The sequence below is a fragment of the Hemicordylus capensis genome, chromosome 4 (assembly GCF_027244095.1).
Source record: "Hemicordylus capensis ecotype Gifberg chromosome 4, rHemCap1.1.pri, whole genome shotgun sequence".
Lineage (NCBI taxonomy): Eukaryota > Metazoa > Chordata > Lepidosauria > Squamata > Cordylidae > Hemicordylus > Hemicordylus capensis.
Window position 1 is genome coordinate 253,037,488 of NC_069660.1, and position 17,118 is coordinate 253,054,605.

The window sequence follows — 17,118 nt, forward strand, 5'->3', positions numbered from 1 at the left end:
GAACTTATTTGTTGAAAAGCAGTATATAAATACTAAATAAATAAACAATAGCTCACAGCCTGACTGTTTAATAATCTGTTCTAGGATATTATTATTATTATTTCAATTTCTATACCGCCTTTCCAAAAATGGTTCAGGGCGGTTTACACAGAGAAATAATAAATAAGATGGATCCCTGTCCCCAAAAGGCTCACAATCTAAAAGAAACATGACACCAGCAACAGTCACTGGAAATACAGTGCTGGGGTTGGATAGGGTCAGTTACTCTCCCCCTGCTAAATAAAGAGAATCACCACAGTAAAAGGTGCCTCTTTGCCAAGTCAACAGAGATCTTGTCAGATATCAATATCAATCTGATCAGTCTGTAGTTTCCATGCTCTTCCTTTCCCCCCTTCTTGTCAGGACTTACTCCTGCTCACCTTTCAAGGAATCCTCAGACGAGGCAGAGGATCATGACAGAGTCCAGGAGGAATCCTCAGATGAGGACCCTGAGGGTACATCAGTAGAACTGCAGGTAGAACCGCAAATCAGAGAGAACACAAGCTGGGATCCGGAGGAGGATTCAGACTGCAGCCCCTGCCCCACTGAAACATTATCCAGCAGCAGGCTACAGAAGCCCCAGCTGAGACCCCTCAAACTTGGGCAGTTCCATCACTGCTGGAGCCTTGAACAGATCCCCACCCCCGGATCTGATTCAGATGAGTCTTCCAGCCCGCAGGAGTGTTGTTGCCACCAGATGTGAATCACCATGCAAGGACAGTGGAGGAGCACTTGCCTAGCAGCTCTATGCTGCCAGTAGAAATTACCTCCTCAAGAGCAAGAGGTCTCATGTATAAACATCAAGAGCAGATTCAACTGCTGCCACTAATGAACTGAAGGCCTGATGTCGGAGGCAACATTGATAAACCTTCTGGAAGCCTAAGATGGCTGCTGGAATAATAATGCTGCAAGCTCCAGCACCCCAGTTCAGGGAGTTATTCGCACATGGCTTCATGCTGCGGGGTAAATGTTGAGTGAAGCCGCTTTGAATTACATTCGCGGCATTGAGGGAAGCAGCCCCTCCCCTCTACTCTCGGTTTTGGTTTTTGCACGTTCACATGGCATGCCTCCATGTTTTCCTTCCAGCCAATGAGGGGGGAGGGAGAGAGATATATTACTAAAGAGCTACATCTGCATTTCAAAAACAGTATCCCGCTAATGATTCTATATCAGTGCCTCTCCTATTTGCTCCAGTGTTTTCAGAAAAAGTAGCTTAAAACTAGCATTTTTAAAACTCAGAAATACATCGAGATATTTATTTATTTATTTATTTATTTAATAGATTTTTATACCGCCCCAAACCAAAGTCTTGGGCGGTTCACAATAATAAAACAATACAAATAAATAAAACATTAAAATCAATTAAAACTCCCCAAAGCTGCCTAAAACAATTTACAAAAAATTTTAAAATTACAAAAGCTAAAAGTCCTGGTTAAAAAATGAGTCAAGAATCTTTTAAAAACCACTTGAGATGGGGAGAGTCTTATGTCAGCAGGAAGCACATTCCAAAGTCTTGGAGCGACAACGGAGAAGGCCCATTCCTGAGTGGCTACCAAACAACTTGAAGGTAGCCACAGACGAGCCTCTCCTGATGAACACATTGAATGATGGGGATCGTGCAGAAGAAGATGCTCTCTTAAATACCGTGGGCCTAAGCCGTTTAGGGCTTTATATGTTATAACCAGCACTTTGTATTTTGCCCAGAAACCTATTGCAGCCAGTGTAACTCCTGTAATATAGGAGTAATATGGTCTCTTTGAGATGACCCGGAGACCAATCTGGCTGCCGCGTTCTGTACTAATTGTAGTTTCTGGACTACGTACAAAGGCAGCCCCACATAGAGAGCATTGCAGTAATCAAGTCTGGAGGTTACCAGCAAATGTACTACTGTTCTGAGGTCATGAATCTCAAGAAACGGACGCAGCTGGCGTATCAACCGAACCTGATAAAAAGCACTTCTGGCCACTGCATCATCCTGAGAATCCAGGGAGAGGCGTGAATCCAGAAGCACTCCCAAACTGCGTACCTGTTCCTTCTGAGGAAGTGTGACCCCATCTAGAACAGGCAGGTCAATATCATTTCCTAAGTAATGACCCTGCACAACAGGTACTTCCGACTTGTCTGGATTCAGTCTCAGTTTGTTACCCCTCATCCAGCCCATTACCGCCTCCAGGCAGGCATTCAGGGAGGATATGCCTTCTTCTGATGAAGTTGACATGGAGAAATAGATTTGGGTGTCATTAGCATACTGACAGCACCCAGCTCCAAATCCCCTGATGATCTCTCCCAGCAGTTTCATGTAGATGCTAAAAAGCACTGGAGACAATATGGAGCCCTGAGGGACCCCATATAAAAGCTCAGATTTTGAAGAGCAACAGTCTCCAAGCAACACCATCTGGAATCTGCCCAAGAGATAGGAGCGGAACCACCACAAAGTAGTGCCTCCTACACCCAACTCCCTCAGACGTTCCAGAAGGATACTATGGTCGATAGTATCGAAAGCTGCCGAGAGATCCAAAAGGACCAACAGAGTCACACTTCCTCTGTCAAGTCCTAATTGGAGATCATCCATCATGCTGACCAAGGGAGTCTCCACCCCGTAGCCCACCCAAAAGCCAGTTTGAAATGTTTCTTCCAAGACCGCCAGGAGCTGGGAGGCCACCACCTTCTAAATCACCTTACCCAACCATGGGAGGTTGGAGACAGGCCTGTAGTTATTAAACTCTGAGAGATCCAAGATAGTCTTCTTAAGAATAGGTCTAATAATTGCCTCCTTTAAACAAGGGGACACCCTGCCCTCCCTCAGAGAGGCATTAATAATTGCCACCAGGCCCTCCACAACAACCTCCCTGCCATATAGTGTAAGCCACGTTGGGCAAGAATCAAGTAGATAGGTGGTAGGACGCACCACTCCATGCAGCTTGTCCACATCCTCAGGAGTCACAAACTGGAACTGATCCAGTTTAACCACACAAGAGGAGTTGCTGGATACTGCTGCATCTGATACTGCGCTAACTGTGGAGTCGAGATCTAAATCAGCCCGAATACGAGAAACTTTGTCCATGAAAAACTCATTAAAAGCATCATAGCGGGCAACTGATGGATCCAAATTTTGATTCAAAGGAGCATGGGGTCCTACTAGTCCCCTCACAACCGTAAAAAGCTCAGCTGGACATGAGTTTGTGGAAGCAATACGGGCAGAAAAGAAATGCTTCTTTGCTGCACGTATAGCCAGAGCATAGATCTTTAAATGTGCTCTATGTCGTAATCTGTCAGATTCAAGTTGAGTCTTCCTCCACTTGTGTTCCAGTTGTCTACCTTGCCTCTTCAGTTCCTGCAGATCTTCCATATACCAAGGAGCCATTTTTGAAGCGGGTCAGAGAGGACGCTTAGGAGTGATCATATCTACTGCCCTGGTAAGTTTATTATTCCAATTTTCCACCACCAAGGCATCAACAGGATCATCGGCTGAGCCAACATTAAATCCAACCAAGGCTTCCTGGAATCGTATTGGATCCAATAACCTTCTTGGATGAGCCATTATAATAGGCCCCTCACCCCTGCAGAGGTGGGACGTAACTGTAAGTCCAACCTTGACCAGATGGTGGTCCGTCCATTACAATGGGGAAATCAAAGGAGTCCCCGCCCACGGAACACCACCCTGATCAGAGTGAAAGACCAGATCAAGCATGTGACCAGCAGTAGGCCCATGGTTGTCATGGCCGCTATGAACTCCTGAGCTGCTCCAGACAACCCGGCCCCAAAGTGGACGTGGAAGTCCCCCAGCACCACAAGCCTGGGGCACTCCAACACAAAATCCAAAAAAAGGTCCGCAAGCTCAGTTAGGGACTCTGTTGGGCAGCGGGGTGATCGGTACACCAACAGGAGTCCCAATCTATCTCTGGTTCCCAAGCGCAAGTACACACACTCGATAAGACCAGATGTTCTGACAGGGATTCTGGTAAGGGAGATATTATCCTTAAAGACCACAGCTACTCCACCTCCTCGCCCACATTCCCTCACCTCCTCCTCAACAGAGTATCCTGGAGGGAGAAGCTGGGCCCAAACTCAGCCACCAGCTTCCCCCAACCCAGTCTCTGTAATACACACCAGGTCAGCCCCTTCATCCATGATCAAATAATGGATTACTTCAGATTTATTTTGGACTGACCTGGCATTAAAGAGGAGCAAGGCATGGCTCTGTGAGTAGTTGGCACTGCTCCCCGAGGTCAAAGAGCTGACAGGGCAGCCGGAAGGGGAAACAGCTATTAAGTTTCTGATTTCCCTTCCCCTGTAATTTCCCTTCCCCTGATTTCCCTTCCCCTGCTGACGTGCCAACGTAACTTCTTCTATTCCCCATCACCACTGAAATAGTCACCCTGAGATCAGTGGACATGCCCCTCCATATCCCCATCTCCAGACAGACTCAAAATAATGAAAACAATCCTTACCAGGCCAGATGCATTCCCCCCGCCCCAGCCCAAAGGAACCGAACCAGGGGGGGATGGCCCTCGCCCTTGTTTCTCACCAAAGTGGCTCCCCAAAGGGGCGACCCCCTTTGGTATCTACCCACCAGTGGCGGGCCCACCGCCACTGGCAGCCTTCTTAAATAGCCCAGGGGTGGGCAGGTGGAGCCAAGACTGCTCAGTCTTATAGCCCAAGGGCCCCAGTCCTACCAACATGCACACACCCGGCAGAGGTGGCAGGTAAAGTCTCTTAGGCTGCTGGTGGCAAGAGCAGCAGAGCAGCAGCACCCAGTTGTCAGACACAGTCTCCCACCCTGTGCCCTCCTGCTGGTAGACGGAAAGTGGTCTCCTCATCTGCTGGGCACAGGTAACAGGCAGCAGAGATAAGCTAGAGATAAGCTAGTATTCACAAGACATATTATTTATTATTATTATTTACATTTTATATCCTGCCCAGAGGATATAAAGGAGCCCAGAGCGGTGTACTACATACTTAAGTTTCTCCTCACAACCACCCTGTGAAGTAGGTTAGGCTGAGAGAGAAGTGACTGGCCCAGAGTCACCCAGCAAGTATTATGGCTGAATGGGGATTTGAACTTGGGTCTCCCTGGTTGCAGTCCAGCACTCTAACCACTACACCATGCTGGCTCCATAATATCAAAACCTGATATGTATGTGGAGTGGGTCCAAGGATCTTGAATGGACTTCGGGGTAAGTTTGGCTGGTATGTGCATGCACACACTCTTCTGAAGGAGATTCGGGGTAGAAGCCCTGTCTGTAAAGCCTCCTGGTGCTGTTTCTTCCAGCTACCTGTGTTTTCTGTCAAGCTACTCTCCAGACCTGTTCCTTTCTGAGCCCACCCTGTTCTGAACCCCTTGTTGTCCATACCTGCAACCCACCAGCTGCACCAAAAACCAGAACTCCTCTTTACCTTTGTGAGACTTCCCAGCTGTGCTCCACTCACTGCAAGAAGGTTGCCATGATGTGTAAGTCATACTAGGCAGAACACTTCTTGAAGACAGGGAATTTGCTCACCTCTGGTCTTCCAGCACTTCACTCAACATAACTTTGCTGTTATTCAGTTTTTGAGATCTTACAATTCTCCTGAAAAAAATTCCACTGGAATTTGGAGTGGCAGGGGGAGAGGTGGCACAGTAAGCATGAAGGCCTCTCCAGGACCTTGAGGTGACACTTCACTCATGCATTAACCATTATGTGGCTAACTTATTATTCATGTGGCTATATGATTAGATGGGAGGAGGGTCCTGTAGGTTTCATAAAACAATTTTGCAATTGTTAAAACAATTTGGTTTGTTTGTTGTTTAACAAAACAATTTGTTAAATTGTTAAAACAATTTAGTGTCTTCTTTCCATTCATTTCTATAGCTATTCAGCAGGAAAAGGTGTTTATATGACTTCTCACCAAAGCATCACTTTGGAAACTTGGGGCACTCTCTAAGCATTACTGTATAACCAACTAATAATCATCCTCTGAGTTCTATGGCCAGTGCATTTCTGCTGCCTTTCAGAAGATTCAGTATATCTATATCTATAATAGATATATTTTTGTCTGTACCTACAAAGATTAGAATTGTTCAGACAATGGTTTTTCCCGTGACACTCTATGGATGCAAAAGCTGGACTTTGAAGAAGCAAGATAGAAAAAGCATTTATGCTTTTGAACTTTGGTGCTGGAGAAGACTTTTGAGAATACCCAGGATAGTCAGGAAAACAAATAAATGGATCACAGAATAAATCAATACAGAATTTTCACTCGAGGCATAAATGACCAGGCTCAAACTATCATACTTCAGAGACATTATGCAAAAATCCAGCTCCCTTGAGAAGTCCATAATGCTGGGAAAAGTTGAAGGAAAGAGAAGAAGAAGGTGACCAGCAGCCTGGTGGATGGACTTGATTATGACAGCAATGAATGCACCACTGAGAGACTTTAAAGGCCAAGTTGAAGACAGATCATCCTGGAGAGAATCTATGTGGTCGGCACTAAGAATCGACACCAACTTGATGGCACTATATATTTCTCCAACTCTGTGTGTGTGGTGTGTGTGTGTGTGTGTGTGTATACACACACACACCTGCTAAGGATGTACGTGGCAAGCCCCATCCACAAAGTACTTTACCAATTGGAGGTAACAGAGCAGGAGCGCTGTGGAGATTGAGCAGTGGGGTTTTTATATGCAGTTCTATATTCCCTCTTCTATACTGAGGAGGAGTGGGTAGGGCATGAGTGAGTGAGTGGGAAGGGGGCAAGTGAGTGATTGGGGAAGGGGTGAGCGAGTGAACAAGTGGTGGGGAGAGATGAGCAAGTGAGCAGGGGGGTGAGTGAGCAGGCAAGTTGGTGAGCAAGTGGGCAAGGGGCGAGTGAGTGGGTGAGCAGGGGGGGCGAGTGAGCAAGCGAGCGAGAAGGGAGTGAGTGAGAAAGCAAGCATAGGGGAGCGAGTGAGCATCAGAGAGGGGGTGAGTGAGTGAGCATTGGGGAGAGGGCAAGTGATTGAGCGAGCAGGGAGCAAGCGAGTGGCAGGGAGGGGGAGGCTGAGAGTGAGTGGCTGAAACTGAGCAATAAAGCAGGGGTTGTGCGGGGCGGGGGCAAGAAGAGAGAAAAAAGTCCTAGCACACAGATGCTCTGTGCAGGTTCAGCTAGTACTTATATAAATTATACAGATTTCTTTTTTAAAAAGATTATAATTTGGCTTGACAGCAAGGCAACTGTTGGGAAATCAGGTGGTATATAAATATGATAAACAAACATCTGGAGACACTCCCTATCCAGAAAATCACTATTAGTTTCCTGGTATAGCCCTTCCAATTTATGTAGCCATTCAGAAGATAACATGTGTTCATGTGGCTTCTCAAAAGGAAGCCGTGCTTTCCAATTGCCATTGGGGATCCTTAATATAATAGCTGAGTGTCAAACACTTCCACTTAATCCCATAGTAGAGAAGATATCAAACTTCATCCATGCCCCTTTAACCACCACCACCACACAAATAACTGATGCCCTCTGGAAACCTTGGAACTAGGGCTGCAATATTTAGTTCATTAATTGAGGGCAAAGAGCAGTTGCCAACTTCCTCTAGGCAGTGTGGTGGTGAGGATAGGCCTGCTGAGAGAATGCGGATGAGTAGTGGTCGTAGGCAGTCAGGAGCACCTGCTGCCCATCACTCTCTCTCTCTAGGTAGCACAGCAGTAAGCTGCATCATCATCATCATCCAGAAAATTCTCCACATTGCTAAGTAGTCCAGAGGAGATCCGGGAGTGAACAGGGGTGGCAGTGAACAAGGGACAACCAATGGGACATTTAGGATTGGGTCCACTGGTGGACAAGGCTTGCCAGTTGTTCTCTGGATAGCATGGTAGTGAGGACAGGGGTCTTCTCTGCTCCAAACCCAACTGCTGTACTATCCAGAAAGAGAGTCCACCAAGGCTGACCCCTGACCAAACTGAGGAGCACCATCCTTCAGCATGGGTTGGAGGCCCTCTTGTCGGGTTTGGGGGTCTCCTCGGATAGGTAGGCCTCCTCCTCTTTGATATGCTGCCTGCTGAAAGTGCTCGGGTGAGCAAGCAAGCATAGGCAGCATCAGCAAGAAGCAAGCAGCCGACACTTTACCATCCATTTACCTTCTCCCTCTGAGTGGAACTGTGGTGAGGTTTGGTCCTCTGAGAGAGAGAGAACAGGCAAGCAAGAGAGCGTAGCAGGTGATGGAGAAAGCAAGCCAGTGGAGGGTTGTAGAGCCCCTCTGCTTGATCTTTCCTGGTGGGGGAGGTGCATTGAGAAGCTCCTGCTTGCCCAGCAAGGGAGAATGCTCCTAAGTATAGCCGCCCACAGAGAGTAAAAGCAAGATGAATCCCTTTCCAGGCAGTGAGACCTTTCGGCCAGGAGGAACATGGGGTCCCACAAACCAAAGGCATGTTGACAAGGCTTCTCCAAAACCTGGAACTGGCTCTGTTTGAACTTTTCTAGAATGCAAACTTTACAGCGGGAGGAAGTGGCTTAAGTTAGCATGAGCTAGGACAAGAGTATATACAGGTGAAACTCGAAAAATTAGAATATCGTGCAAAAGTTCATTAATTTCAGTAATGCAAATTAAAAGGTGAAACTGATATATGAGATAGACGCATTACATGCAAAGCGAGATAAGTCAAGCCTTAATTTGTTATAATTGTGATGATCATGGCGTACAGCTCATGAAAACCCCAAATCCACAATCCCAGAAAATTAGAATATTACATGAAACCAATAAAACAAGGATTGTAAATAGAACAATATCGGACCTCTGAAAAGTATAAGCATGCATGTGTATTCAGTACTTGGTTTGGGCCCCTTTTGCAGCAATTACTGCCTCAATGCGGCGTGGCATGGATGCTATCAGCCTGTGGCACTGCTGAGGTGTTATGGAAGACCAGGATGCTTCAATAGTGGCCTTCAGCTCTTCTGCATTGTTTGGTCTCATGTCTCTCATCCTTCTCTTGGCAATGGCCCATAGATTCTCTATGGGGTTCAGGTCAGGCGAGTTTGCTGGCCAATCAAGCACAGTAATCCCATGGTCAATGAATCAGGTTTTGGTACTTTTGGCAGTGTGGGCAGGTGCCAAGTCCTGCTGGAAAATGAAGTCAGCATCCCCATACAGCTCATCTGCGGAAGGAAGCATGAAGTGCTCCAAAATCTCCTGGTAGACGGCTGTGTTGACCCTGGACTTAATGAAGCATAGTGGACCAACACCAGCAGATGACATGGCTCCCCAAATCAACACAGACTGTGGAAACTTCACACTGGACTTCAAGCATCTTGCATTGTGTGCCTCTCCATTCTTCCTCCAGACTCTGGGTCCTTGGTTTCCAAATGAGATGCAAAAGTTGCTCTCATCAGAAAAGAGGACTTTGGACCACTGAGCAACAGACCAGTTCTTTTTTTTCTTGAGCCCAGGTAAGACGCTTCTGACGTTGTTTGTTGTTCAGGAGCGGCTTGACAAGAGGAATACGACATTTGAAGCCCATGTCCAGGATCCATCTGTGTGTGGTGGCTCTTGATGCACTAACTCCAGCCTCAGTCCATTCCTTGTGAAAGTCCCCAACACTTTTGAATGGCCTTTTCCTGACAATCCTCTCCAGGCTGCGGTCATCCCTGCTGCTTGTGCACCTTTTTCTTCCACACTTTTCCCTTCCACATAACTTTCTATTAATGTGCTTTGATACAGCACTTTGGGAACATCCAGCTTCTTTTGCAATTACCTTTTGAGGCTTTCCCTCCTTATGGAGGGTGTCAATGATGGTTTTCTGCACAACTGTCAAGTCAGCAGTCTTTCCCATGATTGTAATTCCTAATGAACCAGACTGAGACCATTTAAAGGCTCAGGAACCCTTTGCAGGTGTTATGGATTGATTAGCTGATTGGAGTGGGACACCTGGAGCCTAGACTGTTGAACCTTTTCACAATATTCTAATTTTCTGGGATTGTGGATTTGGGGTTCTCATGAGCTGTACGCCATGATCATCACAATTATAACAAATTAAGGCTTGACTTATTTCGCTTTGCATGTAATGCGTCTATCTCATATATCAGTTTCACCTTTTAATTTGCATTACTGAAATTAATGAACTTTTGCACGATATTCTAATTTTTCGAGTTTCACCTGTAAAACGCCTTAGTAAGTAATAAAACAAGATTGGTACTTTTTTTTTTTGTTCCAACAAACTACAAATCCTGGGATGCAAGGCAGTAAAGTCTTTGCAGCATTTGCCCGAAAGCAGCAGTTCTGACCTGGTTCTGACTATGGCATCAAGGATCGTCAGCTGCATCCTGTTTCTTGCCTTGGTTTTCACAGAGGATACGAGGGAGAATACCCTCTCAACTGCAGCATTGCTGACAGGGGTTGTCAGGCAAGTAAACCACCCTGAGCCATTTTGGAAGGGTGGTATAGAAATCAAATAAATAAATAATAAATAAAATAAATATGTCAGGGCGAAGTTGGCCAGCTCTTTAAAAGCCAGATGCTGGAAGACACCAAGCCAAAACTTTTCAGTGTCTGTCGGTAGTCCATCTTTCTCGAATTCAGGTTCTTCTTTCCACTCGACAAAAGGCAATTTTCTGTACTACTCTTCAGTTGTGCAGATGTCATTTCCTGCAAGCAGCTGTATGAATGGCAACTCTGAAAACATAGGCCTTGAAGCTTGATTCAAGACTATCACAGGGCACAGTTTTGATAGGCCTCTAAATGTGTCTCTGGCTGATGGAAGTCAATGTGTGATCTGGTTCAGAGCTTCTTCCAGCATGGACAGACATCTCCCTTTGACATCGTCTATTTCTAGACGAGCCTCAGCACTGTTCTTATTCTCCTGCAGGAACTTATTACAAGCTGTTAGGAATTTGACCCCCAAATCAACTTGATGAATCTTTTTTTTCTACCCTCTGGCATCATGCAGTCTGATCTGCAGACTCTTCTGGTGTTGGAATAACTGTTCGTGCAGATCATGAGGGTCAGCTTTGGTTTGCTGAAAGGAGCTGTTCAGTCTTTCAAATTCCTGCACAACAGGTGTTGCAAACTCAAAGAATAAGTAGTTTTTGTAGTCCCACAGCAATTCCTTCAGGAGTCTGGCTTTGAATTTAGTGTCAGGTGTGCATTGGGCTAGTTCAGCAGCGGTGAAATAAGCCTTCAGCTCCTCCCAGTTCATCAGAATGTTGTACATGACCTTTCCACACACAAGCCACCGTGTAGCTGAAGGTTTTTTGAAGGGGAGGGGAGCAGTTCGGGTAGGCGCAAATTCTGTGGCTGTGTTCATCACTCTGAACAGCTGTTTGAATGCCTCTTGCCTCAAATCACTTTTGAGGAACCAACGGGGTATTTCTGACAGCAGAAATCCAATATTTGATGGCAGCTTGGATGTTGCATGTTGAATGCACAGTGCCAGTGAATGACAAATGCATCTGAATTGAACACTGGAAGGAGATTCTTCTTTTAGTCCTGAACACACTGAGTTGTTGCACCCAATCATGTTAGATCCACCATCTGATGCAAAACCAATGCAATTTGCAAGAGTCTGGCCAAATCTTTTTATCTCCTGATCAATCAAATTAAAGATATTTTCTCCTGTGGCCTCTTGAACCGGAAGCAAACCGACAAATTCAGTCACAATTCCCTTCTTCCTCTCACTGAAGAATCGAACTAGCATGCACAAGTGTCTTTGTGTTGCGGTCAGTTGATTCATCTACAAGGAGAGCATATTTCTTGTCCTTTAAGTCTGCAATGAGCTCTTTCTTAAGTGCAGGCGAGATAACATTTTGGATCAAGCAGGAGCATTTTGTTCTACGTAGCTTTATGTGCTCCAGTGTGCTCCACTTCCCTTGTGCTGCCATGATCTCGGTCATGTGGTCAACTGAACGTATCGCACAATGGCAAGTCATGCTCACAGCTATTTGCAGATCTGCTGCTTTAATCTTCTAATTAAGTTGGCTGGGAGCTTTTGTTACATTGAGTTGCAGCTGTCCTTGTGAGGGAACTCTCTGCTTGTGCTTTTCTGTTGAGCCAGCGTGGTATAGTGGTTAGAGTGCTGGACTAGGACCGGGGAGACCCGAGTTCAAATCCCCATTCAGCCATGATACTAGCTGGGTGACTCTGGGCCAGTCACTTCTCTCTCAGCCTAACCTAATTCACAGGGTTGTTGTGAGAAGAAACCTAAGTATGTAGTACACCACTCTGGCCTCCTTGGAGGAAGAGCGGGATATAAATGTAAAAATAAAATAAAAAATAAAAATAAATTTCTCGTGGTTGTGAAGGTTGCTCGTTCTTGGCAAAATGGTGCAGTGGCACAATTTGCAGTAAGCGTCCTCTGAGCCATCTGCTGCCTTCTTGACCCAAACAAATGTTTTTTTCCCATTTGGTGTTGTACTTGTGACTGCTGTCATAGGAAGGCTTCCACTTGGACATGGTGACAAGTTATGGACAAAAGAGCCGCGCGAAGAGGTGCTGCTGCTCCCGGGTGCTGCCGCAGTTGCTGCACTGCCTGTCTCGACTCCCTGTTGTAATAAACACAAAACAAGTATATCAGTGGCAGTGCAATGTGAAGTCTGCTGTTTGGGATAGTGGCCGCAGTAACTGAAACAGAGCAAAGCCAATTGTGCAATATGTCCAAGAATGTCAGATCCCTAACCCTAATCAAACTATTGGAATAAAACTAAGAGTGGAATTAGATGAAATTACTGAAATGTGTACTAGAGTGAGTGTTTATTAGTGTCTTCTTGGATAACACTTCCATTACAAAGTAGCATTTCTTCAAAGCAAAAATAAATCTGTATTGACCACTATTGGTAGAACTAGACCAATTCTAGTCTAATATTAAGGAAGTATGATTGCTCCATCACTGTGGTCAACACTCCATTAAAGAATCACAATTTACATAAATAGATTACCTGGCTTCAAACTCCACAGTAAAGTAGTATCACTTGGATGGATGCGTACAAATTGATGGATGTCGACACAAGAAGTCTGTAAAGAATGAAAAGAAAATTACACACACAGTCTCACACACACACACCTGAAGCTCTGTCAGCTTTGCTGTTCTCCACCCCACCTCGCCAAGAGAAATTTATTTATTTATTTATTCACTTATTTGTTTACTAGATTTTTATACCGCCTTTCATTAAAACAATCTCAAGGTGGTTTACAAAACATTCAAAATGATATGAAACTATAAAACAGGGTTAATTTTTTTTTAAACATTTTATATCCCGCTCTTTCTCCAAGGAGCCCAGAGCGACATGTACTACTAAAATTACAGTAGGGGGCACTGCTGGGCTGGCCCTCACAGACACAGTCTGCTCACAGTCACTGCCAGTGCACTGCCCACACAGCAGCACTGAAGCCCAAGAAAAAGAGGCACCCTTTTTAATGCCCCCCCCAAGTACTCTTAAGGATGGAAAAACACAGTGGCAGAAGAAGAAAAGAGGACTGACACCTTTAATGCCCCCCCTCTAATTCCTCATGCCACAGCCTGGCCCCACACCGCATTTTTTGCCTTTAAAAGCAGAGCATATGTTTATTACATGCATTAAGAGCCCTTTAAGGCCAACTTGACCTATCCATTTGAAATTCCCACATATACACCCTAAATCAGAACTAAATTCCAGTACAAATATTGATCACCATCCAAAGATAATTAAGAAAGTAAAATCTTGCACTCTTTCTTTTCAAGTACATTGCATTCCTAGTGCATTTCATTTTTTCTAGTACTATTTTCACAGCGGTGGCGGGGGGGAGGGGAGGTCGCAGAGACTGAGAGGCGCCGCAGCAGCGGCACGCAGGCAGCATCATGAGATCAACCTAAGCACTGAGCAGTCCCTCCTGCAGCCGCTCTTGTCCTGTGTCCCGTCCCGGGTCCATTACCCTCCCGACCCCCTGAGGAGAAGGCAGCCAGGCCAGGCACTGGCAGGGGGGCAGGGGAGGGCAGAGAGAGCCAGGCCGCCGGGCGGCCACATGTGCAGGGAGGGAGAGTGCGACTGACCGATGGTGTGAGTGGTACTCGCTGCCTCGCCGCCGGGTAAACAACAGCGACAGTGGGTGGGGGCGCGTGGAGTGGCACCCCGGCAGCAGCGCATCATCATCAAACTAAGCTCACCAGCTGCTGTGCTGTGTCCCGACCTTCCCTTCCCACAGCCGCTACCTCTCCTCCACCCCGTCCCGCTTCCGCCCCTCACCGACCCCGCATGACCTCCCTGGAATCTCTAGTCTGGAGGACCCTGAGGAGGAGGTGGCAAGGCAATGCCTGACGCAGGGCAGAGAGAGTGGCCAGCCGGGCAGGGCCAGGCTGGCCCGGCAGGACTCGGCCGAGGCAGCCACCACATGCGCGCAAGTGCGGCCGCGGCGACCGGACTAAGAGTTACCTCACCGCTGGGGCCCGGGACACCTTTAATGCCCACAAACAGCACAGTGAGTGAGTAAGCCCCCCCCCACATAGTAACTTGCCCGCCTGCTGGGTGACTGACCGTGACCGGCGGCCTCCGCCAGGGCCAGGCAGGCTTCAAGTTCAATGGCCCCCCTGCCCCTTACCGGGCCCCCTGGGGCAGCAGCCCAGAGTCATACGGTGAACAGCGCAGTGGTGGTGGGGGGGCATGGAGGCACCGAAGTGGCCGGCAGGGCATGAGCTGCAGCACATAAAGTTCATCATCACTCACATGAGCAGTCCCTCCCTAGTTCCGGTGCAGCCGCTCCGTCCGTCCCGCTCTCATCCCATCCAGATCCATTACCCTCCCCCTGAGACTCTGAGTGAGGAGTTGGACTGGAGGAGAAAGGCCCAGACAGGGCCAGGGCACTGAGGGCAGCAGGGCAGGGGGCCAGGGCAGAGACCAGGCCAGAGCCAGGCTGGCAGCAGGCAGCCACGTGCGGGCAAGTGTGCCTGCGACTGATGGCCAGTCGCCTCACCGCCGGGCGGCCTGTGGTGAACGAACAACAGTGGTGGGGGCTGGGGGGGGCGCGGAGAGGCGCCGCTGCAGCCGCAGCAGCACAGCATCATGATCAAACTAGCAAGCACAGCTGAGCTCTCCCAACCCGAGGGTCCTCTCGACCCTCCCACAGCAGCTCCCGAGTCCCAACCCCCTCCCATCCTGTCCCGCTTCCATCCATTGATTCCATAATTACCCACCCAATGAGGGCTGACAGAGACCAGGGCTGGCCAGGGCCAGGCCAGGCGGCAGGCCGGGTAGCCACGTGCGCACAAGTGCAACAAGTCGGCCGCCAGCCCGGGGACTTGCCTTTCAATCTCGATCTCTCGTCGTCTCCACCGTTGCCGCTCCGCCGCTCCGAGAGTCCTCCTCGCATGTGGTGGTGGTGCCGCCGCCACTGTTGTACTGCTGTGTGTTTTGCTGCTGCTGTGCTGCTGTTAGTGCTCACCTCGCCTCTGGTCATCCTCCTCGAGTCGAAGAAGTCCGAAGAAGAGAGCGAGCGCACGTGACGCGGGCTCTTTAAACTTGGCCAGAGCACACACCTCCTGACGTCATGTGTGCACCACAGGGGTGGCGTGCTGATTGGTCGGTCCGGGGGTGGGTGGGTGGCTGGGTGGTCCTGGCTGCAGTCAGTGGCGAGTCTCAGCCTCTACAGGATTGGTGGTGGTCACTGGTGGTTGTTTTCCGGGGCGGGGGGAGGGGGAGTGTTCCTGTGAGACTGACCCAGACAGACAAGAAGATGAAGAGAGACAGTGTGTGTGTGTGCGTGACTCAGAGGGAGGGGGTAGGGTGACAGGATAGCCCTAAGTTGCCCTCTGCCCTCCTCCTGCCCTGCAGCAGAGTTGGGGGAGGGGCGGAGAAAAAGCCAAGGCACGCAGCCAAAAAAGCCAAGGAAGAGCCAAACCAAAGCCAACAAGCCAAATTGGTTTTCGGAGCCAGAATGGCGTGGGGGAAAAGCCAGAAATAAGCCAGAGAGCCAGAAGGATTTTGTGAAGCCAAAAGCATTTGAAAAAAAGCCGGATTTCTGCCTTTTCGCTTAAAAAAAAACCCCAATCTGCTAGTGGGGGCATGGGAGCGTTGCGCATTGGGAAATGTAGTCTTCGCTTAACGATTTCGTCCTATGTGTAAAGCTAAAGTGGGAGGGGGAAGGAGAGAACGGGATAGAGGGGGACGGGAGTGGGTTGAAGAGAGGGTCTCCAGCAGCTCTCGCGAGATCTTTGGGAGCTCTTTCTTTTCTGTGCGTCTCGTGCGGTTTGCTCGCGAGCACGACTGCCTTGGCTGGGATGTTTTGTGCAGTCGCCATTCCCTTGTGTGACGTCACAGTGCATTGTTGTGACTTGCGTAGCGGAGCATCCCTCAAGCTGTCAGCTGTGTCGCCGCCGCCGCCGCGGGAGCGCGAGCCCAAGCCGGCCCAGCGCTCCCTCTCCTTGTCGCTCCTCCGCCCCTCCCTCAGGGGTTCTAGAACTCCACGTCACCGTGTCATTGTCTGTGCGGGACCCTCGGGTTCCCCCTCCTTCCCCCCACCCCCTCCCTGCACGTTCCGTCCCGCCCCCGCCCCCTCTAGAGCCATCTCAATGAGATGCAAACATGAAAGACAAGAGGAAGAAGAAGGACCGCACCTGGGCCGAGGCTGCCCGCCTGGTAGGTGCGACCGGAGCTTCGTGTGTGCGGGGCCGGCCCGCCCGGCTGCTGTTCCCGGGGCGAGTCGGGGAGGCGCCTAGCGCAGCCCACTCCCCACCCGAGCCGCTTGCATTGTTGCAGACGGTAGGGGATGCCGGAGTGACCGTGCAATACTGCGCGTGGGGCAACCAATTCCCTTCGAGCTTCACGGGAGCGTTGGATCTATATATGCGGGACGAGACGGGAAGCGGAGGCTGCATTCTCGTGGAACAATGATCCGAGCAGAAGTCTTTGCATCGGGTGTTCTATGGGAACTACTTTGTTTAGGGACTATCTGCATGCCACGTCCCATAATGAGGTAGTTACCAAGAAGGAACCTCCGGTGTAAAAAGGCCACGCAGTTAGGGGCCAGGGGGAGTTAACCTACCAAACACTCATAGGACTGGGGATCCGAGTTCTTTGGGTGGCAGATTTGGAGCCTCCGCCCCACTCACTTGGTCAAGCAATAAGCAAGCACTCCAGGGTAAGGGGGTAATCCCA

At 48.7% G+C, this 17,118-nt stretch overlaps 1 protein-coding gene and 1 long non-coding RNA gene across 5 annotated transcripts in view; one reads left to right on the forward strand and one right to left on the reverse strand.

Annotated features, from left to right (window-relative positions):
• Positions 1-1,285: 1,285 nt before the first annotated feature.
• Positions 1,286-13,008, reverse strand: LOC128324064 (uncharacterized). The gene is made up of 2 exons (XR_008306612.1): positions 12,931-13,008; positions 1,286-12,537 (listed from the first exon to the last, which is right to left on the reverse strand). It is a non-coding gene; the product is annotated as an uncharacterized LOC128324064 (long non-coding RNA).
• A 3,132-nt stretch (positions 13,009-16,140) lies between these two features.
• The window catches only part of ASXL3 (ASXL transcriptional regulator 3), a 146,059-nt gene continuing 145,081 nt past the window's right edge, over positions 16,141-17,118 (forward strand). For 2 of the 4 annotated variants that reach the window (XM_053248191.1, XM_053248188.1), the window contains exon 1: positions 16,529-16,599. Coding sequence is in view for 1 of the 4 variants with exons in the window: in XM_053248187.1 (XP_053104162.1) it covers positions 16,546-16,599 (54 nt within the window). In the remaining 3 variants the exon portion in view is untranslated. Of the gene's footprint in view, positions 16,600-17,024; positions 17,102-17,118 lie in introns of those variants that run through there. The other 2 variants (XM_053248187.1, XM_053248189.1) reach the window with 2 other exon arrangements.